Raw genomic sequence first — 14905 nt, 5'->3', positions numbered from 1 at the left:
ACTTTGAAGAGAGCATTGAGCCCCACCCCACTCCCCCACACTATCGTGATGATATTTGCTTTACATGGAGCTGTGATTTACATGAAAAGGCTTAGGCTCGATTTTCATTTTGGAGAAACAAGTATTAAATGAAAAATGAAATGTAAATCCACTTTAAATGATAAAAACTTAATGAAAAAATGATGGAGATGTCTGATATAAACTTTGTTTAGATTCAGTTATGTCCTCAGATCCAGCTGGCACAAAAACTGTAAAGGTTGTGCTTACTAACTGTTGAAATTTCAATTTGGGTGGCAAAATTGTTACAAAATGCTTGAATGCATCCGTTTTATTGACTAAAAGTGCAAGGGAAATGAACAAGAAATGTTTGGCAGGGTAAGTTTGATTTCACCCTTTCTCCTTGACTCAGCGTGAAAACAAGCATTTTACAAAAATGGACAGTGCTCCCTCAAGTGTAAGATTCTGTCAAAACTTTTACTTTCATTGGTTAGATGAGACTCACACAGAAAATTACCCACATGATGTATATTGTTTAATTCCCTGGGCTTTTTCAAAGTGTAAACTTTTTTTGATACGCGCTGTATAGTGTTTTACTCTTAGGTAATTTAACCCTTAATGTGCCATTAACACATATCTGTGCATCCACTAGAGTGCCACAAATTTTTTTTTTTTCATGCAATAGTGGTACAGCTATTGTTATGCCTATTGAATTTTTGAGGTGTGCATTGCATGCATGAGTGATTCCATTGTACAGTTCAGCTTATGGTCAAGAGGTTTAACATTATTGTCTCAGAAGTGATTCCCTTTTTTTAAAAATAAAACAATTAAATATAGACTCTTTGAAAAAAATGGCACTCGCTGACTACAGTGAATGGCACATTAAGAGTTGAGATTCAGACTTATTTGGACATACCATTGTCTACTGGGGGTGTTGTTAAAACATGTATTTCATCCTAATTGTCGTTTCATGACACCCCCTTTTTAAGTTTTATTGCAACATCAAAGGCTTAAACTCGACTTGGAGATTATTGGGAAATATTATAATATTAAATCAATAAAATATTTGACAAGGTCATTTCATTGGCAGCATAATTGCATAAGAAATCTAGAAAAGCATGCACCAAATACAGTCAACCATGACATTGAGCATTGCTTTGAATATGAAACCATGAAAGCCAAATTTGTAGAATTCTCAGAACACTTAGTGATATCTTCATAAATATACCATCAGATTATGCATATTTTTCAATCAATATTTACAGGCCGCTTTATTTAGAAAAAAATTATCATGTCTGCCTGTAAAGAACTGATGACACTTCTACATTTTATACATTCATAGGTAAAGGTATTATCTCAGTATTTACGAATGTTGCTGTTTTTAATGTTTGAAAAATGTAGTGAGTTTATAATTGTTTGAATGACCAATTCTGCTATTTGACTGCAACTTGTGTTTATTTACTGAACCTTTAATTTAATTAAAAAAGGGCAAAAAAATTACACTTTAAAACCAGTTTAAATGTATCTCTCAATGTTCATATTTGATCACTATCATCACGAGTATCATAGCAAGTATTTTTCATTCTGAAATGGAGCTAGATCAAAATAAAAGCCAGACCAAAATTCAAAATTAGATAATGTCATGTCACTTGCCCAGCTTTTATTCTTCTGTACTTTCAAAAAGTTTTTATGCATAAATACCCGCTTGTTCCACGTAGTGTGGGATTTGTTTGCAAATTATGAGACTATAATTTTGTTATTGATTAAAACCTACCATTGAAAGATAATGAACAAAATTGATAACCTCTTACCATTATCTGCAATGAGTGAACTTAGCATGCTGATCATGTTGGAGGCAGATAAGATCAATCCCTTCTCAGGTTCCATGATGATGTCATCAATAATGGAAGGCAATTTGGATACAATTACCTCTAGCCCACCAAGCATATGAAAGCGATCTTGATTCACCACTTGAAGAAGCCCAAACAAACAGTAATATAATTGATCAGCATGTCAATACTGATAGTTACAGAAGCTTTTAAGTGCAATCGACTTGACAAGATATTTTATATCTTACCATATGTCAACCAAAATCTTGAAAACTCATCTCAATATTTTGACATGGCGAGATATGTTATCTCAAACTTCTAGAACTGGACAAAAACGGCTTTAGTATGATTTTATGAAATTCTAATGATTTTTCAAGGTACTCATGAAAACTTATATATTAATACTTTCATTCTCCAATATAATTCCCAAATAGAAGAGAAGAGTAAGCTATTCAATTGAAAAAGAAAGAACAAAAAACCCACTGATGTCTTATCCCCTACCATAATACTCTGATGTCAATCCTGCATTTTAAAACCGTTAAAGTTTCAGTGAACAAATACTTTGATTCATTAACGGTCAACTCCACCCCCCCACAACAAAAGTTGATTTGAATCAATATAGAAAAATCTAACAAGCATAACACTGAAAATTTGATGTAAAATAAGAAAGTTATGACATTTGAAAGTTTTGTTTATTTAACTCAAAACAGTTATATGCACAATTCAGTGATAGGAAAATGAGAGAGTAGATGATGTCCATCACTCACAATTTCTTTTGTTTTTTTCTTGTTTGAATTATACAATATTTCAATTTTTTAAGAATTCACAGTAATGTCAAACTTGATTGAACCACATGTCAACAAATGTTGATTCCACATCTTCTGGGAGGGATAAAACTAAATTTCACATGACAAGGGGGAGAACATTGGAATATTTCATATAATCAAATACAAAAGAAACAATGAGTGATGTCATCAGTCCCCTAATTTGCATACCAGCCAGGATGTGAAGATAACTGTTATGTCAAATTAAGCTAAACTTAAAAATTTCATAACTTTCTTATTTTACATCTGATTTTGATGAAATTTTCAGTGTTATGCTTGTTGGATTTTTTCTTTTTTTATTCAATTAGACATTTTGTTGGGGTGGACTTGTCCTTCAAAAAATATACAGTGTTTATAACCTGGTATTAATGAAAACAAACAATAACCACGCATAGACAATCTAGATGTACATCAAAGCTTTATGGTTAGTGTTTTATTTCAATTGACCTTAAGAAACAAGTGGAATGCCTCTGGCAGTCTTGCCTGCATTACGCTATTCAATATAGCAGGCAGCAGCAGTTCTGACTTTAAAATCAACCATTGAAAAATTATTCTAAAAAAAACACCATTCATATGATAATAAAATACTATGTTCATTCACCCTATGACCTTTGACCTTAATCATGTGACCTATGACTTGTGCAAGACGATAATGATACTTGAGTACCCTTACGTCCATGTTTCATGAACTATATCCATTATGATGGCAGTTCAACAAAATATCCCCAACCTGCCCTGGTCAAAGTTCATTGACCTTAAATGACTTTTGAACTTGATCATGTGACCTGAAACCATGGCAAGATGTTTAGTGGTACTTGATTACTCTTCTGTCCAAGTTTCATGAACTAGAATAATATACTTTCGAAGCTATGACATTTCAAAAATACCCCAAATATGGCCAAAGTTTATTGACCTAAAATGACCTTTGACTGTGGTCATGAGACCTGTAACTTAAGCAAGATATTAAGTGTTTCTTGATTACCCTTCTATCCCAGTTTCATGAAATCGGTCCATATACTTTCTAAATTATGATGACATTTCAAAAAATTAAACTTGGTTAAAGAGGGTGGATAGTTTTGGTAAATCCTCAAAATCTGCTTGTCACCATTCTAATTAATTTCTATATGATATGAATGCTTATGCCCTAAAACAGTCATGATGTGGATGACATGAAATGAAATGGTGTTTTACATAGTTAATTTTGCAATTTCCCTTGTAATTTAACCCTGTCGGGTATCCCAGAATTATCAAGCTGACGCGCGATCTCCCGCCAGCAGGTTGCGAGCTGCCTCCCTCTATCACCGAAATCCATGCATTATTTTGCATGCATTGCCTCGGCCTCCAGCTAGCATGGCTAGCGCTCTGCAGTATACACGCACCACCGCTTGAGCTACGTACGCGGGAACAAAATGTAGTCCGCTGAAAAGAGGAGTTGTCCAGTCTATAGTCACTCAGGTTTGCTAAGCCCGTTCTGTATACGCACTATTTATTCGATGATAATTCCGATGCATAACGTGACAACAAACGGCAAAGAACAAAAGAAAATACTTGAACGATACGTACCTCACCGTGACCGAACTTAGTCTTATAGCTAATGCACCTTGATTTCCTATTCCTTGGAAGTTAGATGCATTGCCAATCGACGACTAAACCCCGACGATAAACAAACCCTCATCATCCCAAAAGTGGAACCACGATATGCTACAATGAGTGTATTTGAATAACTGATCTCTAATTGCCAAAAAGACGGGGGCAATTTATATTTGGATATGTTTTTACGGGAGTGTTTACTCGCTAAAACAATTAGAAACAAACCATCACTGGGTGGATTGTGTCTGAAATCATAAACTACATGAAGTTGTTTTCATGTGTAACAGCTCTATGGGTGTACTATGCATGGGAATTGTGTTGATTCGAGAGCAGATGAACTTTACGTAATAAGGTCATATACTGCTCGTCCAGACGAGGTCATGCAGAGTTCAATGCTTGCATTATGCATCGGTCTACTGGAAAGGCCATATATACACATGTATATGGGTTTATGTATGCGTTATATGCACGGTTATGTTCCTACACTACATGCATGTATACGTGTCCTCTGCAGAAATAATTCAATCGAGGTTATATAATACCAAGCTTCAAATGTGGAAATGGAATGTAACTTGATAAAGTTCTGTATATAGTGTCATTTGAGTTTAGTATATTTTCCATATTTTGATGGATGATTTTCACATACGTCCTAGAATTAACATAAGCTACTAACTATATGAGTAAAAACTTTGTGGGTCCCGGGGATTCGATGTACATGTATGACGATATGCAATTATTAGACATAGACATGTTTCATAACTGGCGATAGAAAAATGACACGACTTTATTTTGGATCGCAAAAGTGTTATCTTTTATATGCATGATCTCCAAATGTGAGGGATGATGTTTAGGAATTTACATTCTCTACAAAGAGCGACCCGAATATAGGCCTCATGTTTTGGGTTTTCCTCTTTTATTTCATTTGTGCGGGGCTTTTTTCGGGGGGGGGGGGGTCACGCTCGCCTACCCACCGTAAAGCACAGCGGTAAAGTGCCAATTCGTGTTGCCAAATCCACTTCGATCGTCATTTCATCTTCGTCTATCACAGTGACCAAATCGTCTCATAAACAATTTGGTCTGTCCTCATACCCATTTTATTTTCATTCATTTCATAACCAGTTGGTCTAATACCCATTTTATTTTTATTCATTTCTACCAATTCACACTTTAGTCCAATTATTAGACTAAATACGGGGGTATATGGACTTTAGATGGGTATTTGACCTGACTGGTTATTAGACAAAACAGTGAGTGGACGAACTGATGATGGTAGACCCCAGTAGACCAGATCATAATTAGACGAATTGGCATTATACCAACTGAAAATAGACCAGCACATGCAGCCGCGGCGAATCCGCGAGCGAGTAAATTGAAAAAAAAAACGGAATGGGCCTTGTACCAAGCAGGGAAGACCGCTCCATTCAAGTCACAACTGCACGAGGGGAAATTGAGATAGAAAGGAAGAAAGAATGCAATGAAAGAAAATAGAGATTAATAGATAAATAGATAAAGAAAGAACTGAAGGAAAGGGAATAACTGGATCGCGTTGTCAACAAGGATGACTTCAAGACTTCATTGCAGTATAAATTCGTTGTTTTTTACAAACAATCCATTCACATAATAAAAAACAATTTCAACCTCTCATTATAAAAGGGAGAAATATATTATCAGAATTGTCCATCTGACTGCTTTCATGAGAGAATAGCAAAAAGTTGTGTTGCAATCGATAAATTGCAACAAAATTTTAAATAATGTTAAAATATTACTTTTTACTATATCGGTCATTATAAAAACACTTTCTTTTTGAATATTACTTTGTTCAACTACACGACTTACAAAATCGCTACTCCTCAACCTCTTATACGGACCAAGCAAAGAGCGAGGAAAAAATAATCAAAATAAATTACCGACATAAAAGTGTAATTTTGGTTTGTCAACGAAAAGTAGCTCATAATGACAAGATCTCTGACTTTATACTCGCCTATATATTCCATACGTCATCTTTTATGAAGTGAGAAAGAGCACTGAGCGTTTGATTTTTTTTCATCATGAACAGGATAGGTATACATCTGAAATTTGTTGACGTTTTGGCACAATGGAATTCTAACAACTTGTTGTAATCATGAAAAGGACAGGATATAAAGCTAAACGATAAATGCGAGCGCGAAGCGCGAGCAGCGGAAAAAAGATGAAATTCTGACTTAAAAATAGAACTCTCAATTCATGCTTTGTAAGTCATGAAATCTGGGCAATTTGGTTTCTTCCTACATATATAATGCCAGCGCGAACCGCGGGCAGAAAAATTTTAATATTTAACCGATCTCAATAAATTAGTGCGAAACGTGAGCTGAAAATATTTGTTCTTCTTCCGTTCTGAACAAGGGGTAATTTAAGCACTATTTCAAGCGCTATTAAGCAATATTGAAAGCTCAAGCTCGATGTCCGAGCTGAGATATGTTCTGTATATTGACTTCAGTACTTGATATTTTTAGTTCTATATCATCCTATTGAGCAAGATATGGGTCATCGAACAAGCAATACGAGCGCTTCGCGCGATCGAAAATAGAGGCATGAAAGATTTTTTTTGTTAAGTCTTCCCATCGTCTTATCTATTCACTCGTCTTCCTTCTTTTATTTTCCTTTTCTTTTCTCCTCTCTTTAACTTTTCCCCGTTTTCTTCTTTAGCTCCGCAAATAGGAGCGGGGAATCGTTCCCCTCGCCCCCTATAGATTCGCCTATGAATTCAGATAACATATATAAAATGCTTTTGTTGTTAATACAATTTTACTTTTGCACCATCGAATGGAGAGAGGGCCTAAACATTTGCATTTATTCATGGCTCATGAAATTACCCGAAGATATAGGCAAGTTCACTTATCATTACAGATAAATGTGTAACTATTTCAAAACAGACTTGTCAACTTCAGAAAAAAAGAATAACTGAATTGGAAAACAAATTTTGTTTTTCTTTCTTTTGTGTATTTCTGTGTTAACATTTTTTTTATTGATTTCATGTATTTTTATAAGATCGATTTTTTTCCTGGAGATATACTGTTTTTTCGATGCCCTCAATATAATGGGGGGGGGGGGTGCGATTTTACAAGCCATCCCCACCTGAATTCTTTTGGGGTATATTTCCCCATCTCCATCCCCCCCCCACCGATCGACACTCATGGCATATCATCTTTGGCGGATCCAGGCAGAGACACACCCCGTATATTTTTACAGTTGCTCATAGAAGACATAGGCTTACATTTATTTTTTTCATTCATTCATTTATTTATTTGTTTATTTATCTATCTATTCCCGTTTCTTTTTTTTACCAAGGCTAGTTTCTTGAGTATACATGCTTCTCCAGAGAGTCCCGCACGATATAGCTAAATCTACGAAAATTGCCACCTGCATCCCCTCTTTTGTAAAAAAACTTATTTCTACCCCTTGTTTCAATATCCAAAATGATATTGTTTTCTCCTTCTTATTCTATAAGCTAAAAAACCTATACGAATGGCCATTTTAAATTAACGAGCTTGCCTAACTGTTAGGCAAGCTCATTAATTTGAAAATGGCCATTCAACTTCGATATCACTGAACATTAATTACATAAATTATTCTGACCGATCGTTCTTTGGTAACTTAATTCACCAGAATCATTGCCATGATTGATAAGAAAAGGGGTTCTCCTACGCTGTCCAAAATAATGGCAGGGGATGCGACCAATTTGCATCTTTCTAAAACTCTGAGCGGAAATACAAGCCGCTAAAACTAGCCCCTTCATAGAGGTTCATGTATATTGACAATTATTGATAGATTTGATATTGAATGGGATTAAATAAACTGAAAATGTTCTGTAATGAAGACATGCAGGATAATTCAAAATTGGGCATTGGCGAATCCAGGGGCGAAGTGACCGCTGACCCGAAGTGGTGTAGCTACGGGGAGGGGGCCTGGGGGCACGTGCCCCCCCCCCTGAAAAAAATTGACAGAGCAAAAAAAAGGGAGAAAGAAAAACAAAAAGGGAAAAGAAGAAAGACATGCAGAAGAGTAAAATAAGAGGAGGAAGACGAGTGAATGTAATAATGTGAGGAGACTTGCAAATCTTTCATGTTACCATATAAAAGTTTTGCTTGCGCTTGGCGCAAGAATTGCCTGTTCGAATAGATTAATATCTTGCTCAATAGGCTGATATGGAGCAAGTTTTGAAGTCAATATACAAAACATATTTTAGCTCGGACAACGAGCTTTCATTTTTTTCATTTACAAATTTAAGTGCTCTGTAAAATATCAATTTTATGGTCTATACATATCAGCATTTTAAGCTAACGCTGCGTGGTCACATTCTTTGATTTGCCAAATTCATATTGTATACTTGTATTCCATAATGTTCCATTAAACAAATGTATTCAGAATGTTCAAATTCTAGGTCTAAATCTTAAACATGCGCGATAGCCTGCACTTAAATTATCCAGTTTCACATCAGAATATCAATAATTATCACGAAATGTAACCATGAACAGGATGATTCTTGCACGAACAAAAATCGGTGCGAGCGCGAAGCGCCAGCCCAGAATTTGTCATTTTCTAGCCTAAAATGTATTTTTTTTTACTTCAAACGGGGCATTAATTTTGTAAGGCACATTTCAATTTGAAAAAATTATATTTTTTTTAGTGGAAAGGGTGGCAAGTGCTCCACTCTCCCGGTAATTTCGCCACCCCAGTCTGAAAAAACAAACAAGCTCGCGCTTAGAGCTCGCACTTGTACTTGGATTTTATATCCTTTTCATCACAAACCTACATGTCAAACGTTCGATTTGGGGGTCAATATAAATAGTTATTTGAAAAACACAGCTCGCGCTTCGCTCTCGCATTGTTTACTTATTATAATTGTTAATTATATAGATTCCACGGCATGATTGCAAAACAAGCTAGTATGTATAGGCCTCCTCCAATGTACTATTGTCAGGTTTGAATACAAACAATATCAGCTCGCGCTTCGTGCTAGCAGCGATAGACTAGCTCTTCGTGAATTCCTATAGCTTGTATAAACGGTCGTCAAATAAATTTCCATTTCCATGTTCAGGTCATTTTATATGGCTATTTAGCGCAAGAAGCGCGATCAATATCAACTGACTCCCGACTTGTTTTATATCGCCCCCCCCCCAGCCATGCCGAACGTAATGTGCACCTGATTTAGTACCACAATGGCATATGATTCTGTCCCCCCCCCCAAAAAAAAAGAGAAAACAAATGGGGTAAGAGATAGATGGGGGAACTTGGTCAGTGCTATTTATACAGCATGTCGGTGATAGAAGCGATCAGTTCCTGGTAATTTCGAGTGTAATCTTATTATTATTTTTTTTTTTGGGGGGAGACCTTGGAGACATTAGCAGACATTAGCGTACCTACAGAGGGACAGACTACCCAACCCCTGACGAGTCACAACCCATGTCCCCCCCCCCCCCGACGAGTCACAACTGATCCGTGATGAGCCACATGTGGCCCGTGCCTTTGAAATTGAAGACCTTTTTTCTTTCTTTTTTTTTGCTTGTCAAATTTTCTTCTTGTACGAAATCCTTTAATTTTAGTTGAAGACGTTTTTTTTATTTTTTACTTATCAAATTGCCCCCCCCCCTCCTTGGAAAATCCTAGGTACGCCACGTCAGATGCTCTCCATCGTGACCTTTACATATTTTCGTAATGGAATTCTTTACGATCAGGATTTACGGTGATACAGTTAGATATGCATTGGAACTTTGCACCCCCCTCCCAAAAGAAAAGTATCGATTTGCTGGTCGGGGGGGGGGGTAGGCTGCAGGTGAAAATATTACGTTTGAGTCTTAGCGCCGGCCCTGGGCCAAGATCATATAGATTTGTCAGCAAAAGATACAGGCGAAAATCTGCAAAGCACTTTATAAGATAATGATAAAAAAAAAGATGTCTCTTGTTGTTTATACGGATCAAGGACCCAATAATTGCCATTTCGAAAATGTGCATTTTTTCTTTACATTAGTTGAAATGTTGTTTCTTGAAAATGCTTTACATATTTAGATGGAAATACACCTTGGCGGCGGAAGCCAAACAATTTAGGGGAGGTCCAGCTGAAATCTTGGGATGGGCACAGGTAAAAAATTTGACAGCCCCCCCCCCCCAAAAAAAAATGGTTGTCAACCTAAGTTTTAGGAGTGGATCACCAAAAATTTTTGACAAGCAAAAAAAAAGAAGTTCATCAACCTAAATTTTAGGGGGGACACAAAACGTTTCAGGGGGGTCCACGTGAATTTAGGAGGGAAGAAAGAAAATTGACAAGCAAAAAAAAGGTTATCAAGAAAAATTTTAGGGAGCACCTCCCCCACCTCAAATTTAGGGGGGGGGGGACTGCCCGGGGAACTGTCAGCAATAAGACAATAGAAAGGAGAAATTTGTTGAATTTTATTGAGATTGCAATCACATGACGACGCCGGTCATGTAAATTGTTCTTTGATGAAAAATGTGAGATGGCAGAGCTGCTTACAGAGTCTAGAAAAAGTAATTTGGTCGAGAGGCGGCTGTGTGTCACATGTGATAAGAAAGAGAATGCAGATTTCAGCGGCACGTATTACATGCCGTCAGAAGTGTTCGCGTGAATGAGTGTGATGTGAATGTCAGCGGCCGGCCCGCCGTACACATCGTCAGGCGATGCTGCGATTTGTGCATCGCATCCGGTGTCCTGTGTTTTGGTTGTTCGACCAACCATGATTGCAGAAATTGTAGTCGTCTTATAATCTCTACAAAATATTCTCAGGAACCTCAACGATACTATTTTATGGATATCAAAGTACACTATATATCTATATATATAAATACATATATATATATATGTAAGTCTGAGTGATGGCATTAGCATAGCGAAGGTAAGTCTACAACAGATATCCCTCCAATTCCTCTGGCTCAATACAAACTGACTTTACGACAGTGGCTGCTCGGCGTTTCTCAGGCCATGCTCCCGCGCTCACTCGCGGTGAAATTTGGATACTAAAGCATTGCATGCACTCCGTGTAGCCTAGCGATAGCAGACGATGCGCGGAAGAATTTTGTTTTCCAGTAAAGTAGATATCGGTCACGTGAAAAACAAATGCTCAGTCATGGACGAAAGTGGGCGCTGTGAAAAGTGACCTTTTTGAACATTGCGAATAGGTAGATTGAGTAAGATGTCGGTGAAATTCAGCCGAGGATAATGACTTCATTTTCTGAGTTTATTTAAAATTTAGACATTTTCAAGTAGAAATTTTGCCACTCTCATATTGCATTATGATCAGTTCTTGTTATTCAATAGCCACGACCCATACAACTGGATTTTATAATCCTTCACCAAAACTATCCACGAGCTTTAAGATTTCTATATTGATTCCATCGCCATCGGAAAAATGGCGCATAAAGTCTCGCTGTGCTATACAGGCAAGATGATTTTGAATTTTTTTGATTGATTGATTGATTGGTGATTTTTTTTTTTACCTGATTGCTAAGAAAGCATGAATGCTTGTAAACAAGCAACCAGAGGACCGACGGCTTAAGGTCCCCTCCGAAGGACCTGGTACTGAGGATTGATGCCTTACCAAAGGGCACTAGCGCACCAAGTGGGAATCGAACCTGGGTCACCGGAATACGAATCCCCCGCTCTACCGACTGAGCTATCGCGCCTCCTGAATGATTGTAATAAATTACTAACCAACTGATCTAGTAATAAATTTTGTCCAAATTAACATTCACTATAAGTTCATTTCATTGTTTTCCTAATTAGGATTTTGCCATGGATTATTTTTTAAAGCTGACAAAATTCAACATACCATTATTAGCTGCTAGGAGGGAGATATAGGAGCACAAAAGCTGTATGACATGGGAGTCCTGACTGTGAGACATGATGTAGAGGGCAGCTGGAACACTAGATGCACATACTAACTGGTTTTCATCTGTACAAAGATTGAATTTTGTTCATATACCGTATAACCATCCAAAAAATGACACTTCTTGTAAACATTTCCATTACGTGTGCACATATTTATCAATAATTTCTCCTTGTACATATACAACTATACATCAAAATAGGGGTTGATTGGTTAAACAAGGCTAGCTACATGTATGATGACTTAACAAGTGGAATGCCTCTGGCCGTCTCACCTGCATCACGCAATTCAACATAGCAGCAGTGCTGACTTTGAAAACTACTATAACTCGCATGTTCAGTGATACTTGTTTACTCTTATTTCCACATTTTATGAACTAGACCAATACACTTACAGAGATAGGATGGTAATTCAACAAATACCCACAATGTGGCCAAAGTTCATTGACCTTCGACCTTGATCATGTGACCTGAATCTTGCACAGGATATTCAGTGATACTTGATTACTCTTATGTCCAAGTTTCAAAAGTAAGATCAATAAACTTGCAAAGTTATGATGGTAATTCAACAGATACCCCCATTATGGCCAAAGTTCATTGACCTTAAACCTTGGTCATGTGACCTAAAATGCGCACAGGATGTTCAGTGATACTAGATTACTCTTATGTCCAAGTTTTATGAACTAGACCAACAAACTTTCAAAGTTTGATTGTAATTCAACAGATACCCCCAATTCGGCCAAAGTTCAAAGTCAAAAGTCAAATGACCTTTGACCTTGATCATGTGACCTGAAACTTGCACAGGATGTTCAGTGATACTTGATTACTATTATGTCCAAGTTTCATGAATCAGATCCAAAAACTTTTAAAGTTTTGATTGTAATTCAACAGATACACCCAAATCGGCCAAAGTTCATTGACCCTAAATGACCTTTGACCTTGGTCATGTGATGTGAAACTCATGCAGGATGTTTGGTGATACTTGATTAAGCTTATGTCCAAGTTTCATGAACTAGGTCCATATATTTTCTAAGTTATGATGACATTTCAAAACCTTAACCTCAGGTTAAGATTTCAATGTTTATTTCCCCCAACATGGTCTCAGTTCATTGACCCTAAATGACCTTTGAACTTGGTCATGTGACATGAAACTCTAATAGGATGTTCAGTAATACTTGATTAACCTTATGGCCAAGTTTAATGAACTAGGTCCATATACTTTCTAAGTTATGATGTCATTTCAAAAACTTAACCTCAGGTTAAGATTTGATGTTGACGCCGCCGCCATTGGAAAAGCGGCGCCTATAGTCTCACTCTGCTATGCAGGTGAGACAAAAACCAAACATATCTTCATTATTGGGTGTTAAAGTGGATACACTTACCATTTTGGGGATTGTTCACACAGCCACACAAAGTTCCTGTCACATCTTTCCATAATTCAAAAGAAAGTTTTTCATCATCTTCATCAAAACACCGAACGTCCTTATTGTATGGAACGTTAAGTCCCGGAAAATTTCTGTAGTAACATAAAAAGGAATCATTTCTTTTTTAATAAAATAAAGTATACATGTATACTACAGCTATAAAGATCACTATTGATAATAAGTGGAACAATTAAAGGTATTCATGCCTGCCTAATCACAGCAGCAGTTATAACCTTAGCAAATATGTTGTCTTTTTATATTTACCTATTGAATATACAACTTAATATACAATCAAAGACCCATTATATTTGCCTTGAAAATTTGGTGCCCCTTTTATTTTCTCCATTTGTGCTATCACAAAGAAGGGGGACCCATAGAATAGTGACCTTGTCCTAAAATATTGAAATTTATGCCCTGCAACTGATCAAATTCTTTTTTGGTTTATGAGCATACATGTACATACACTGGTAAAACATACTTCATACAAGCTTCAAGGAATAAGGAAATGAATAGATATGCTATAAAGCTACATATAAAAAATATCAAATTTCATCTCAGTTTTTTACCTCAACAAGTGGAATGCCTCTGGCCGTCTCACCTGCATCACACGGTTCAATATAGCAGCAGTGCTGACTTTGAATACTACTCTAACTCGCACAAGATGTTCAGTGATACATGGTTACTCTTATGTCCACTTTTTATGAACTAGACCAATAAACTTACAGAGATATGATGGTTATTCACCAAAAAACCCCAACATGGCCAAAGTTCATTGACCTTACATGACCTTTGACCATGATCATGTGACCTGAAACTCAAACAGGATATTCAGTGATACTTGATTACTCTTATGTACAAGTTTCATGAATCAGATCCATAAACTTTCAAAGTTATGATGGTAATTCAACAGATACACCCAATTCGGCCAAAGTTCATTGACCTTTGACCTTGGTCATGTGACCTGAAACGTGCACAGGATGTTCAGTGATACTTGATTACTCTAATGTCCAAGTTTAATGAACTAGCCCAATAAACTTCCAAAGTTATGATGGTAATTCAACAGATACCCCCGATTCGGCCAAAGTTCATTGACCCTAATGACCTTTGACCTTAATCATGAGACCTGAAACTTGCACAAAATTTTCAGTGATGCTTGATTACTATTATGTCCAAGTTTCATGAATCAGATCCATAAACTTTCAAAGTTATGATGGGAATTCAACAGATATCCCCAATTCGGCCAAAGTTCATTGACCCTAAATGACCTTTGACCTTGGTCATGTGACGTGAAACTCATGCAAGATGTTCAGTGATACTTGATTAACCTTATGTCCAAGTTTCATGAACTAGGTCCATATATTTTCT

General features: G+C 36.7%; 1 protein-coding gene across 3 annotated transcripts in view; it reads right to left on the bottom strand.

The window, feature by feature from the left end:
* Window positions 1-14905, bottom strand: part of LOC121410496 (telomere repeats-binding bouquet formation protein 1-like) — a 44723-nt gene that overhangs the window by 9893 nt on the left and 19925 nt on the right. For all 3 annotated transcript variants that reach the window (XM_041602631.1, XM_041602632.1, XM_041602633.1), the window contains 3 exons: window positions 13499-13632; window positions 12061-12183; window positions 1809-1967 (listed from right to left, as the gene is read on the bottom strand). In XM_041602631.1, coding sequence (XP_041458565.1) covers window positions 1809-1967; window positions 12061-12183; window positions 13499-13632 — 416 coding nt within the window. The remainder of the gene's footprint in view (window positions 1-1808; window positions 1968-12060; window positions 12184-13498; window positions 13633-14905) is intronic.

Source organism: Lytechinus variegatus, chromosome 3, assembly GCF_018143015.1.
Source record: "Lytechinus variegatus isolate NC3 chromosome 3, Lvar_3.0, whole genome shotgun sequence".
Classification (NCBI taxonomy): domain Eukaryota; kingdom Metazoa; phylum Echinodermata; class Echinoidea; order Temnopleuroida; family Toxopneustidae; genus Lytechinus; species Lytechinus variegatus.
The sequence above is the reverse complement of the archived record's forward strand: the minus strand, read 5'-3'. Positions and strand labels throughout refer to the sequence as shown.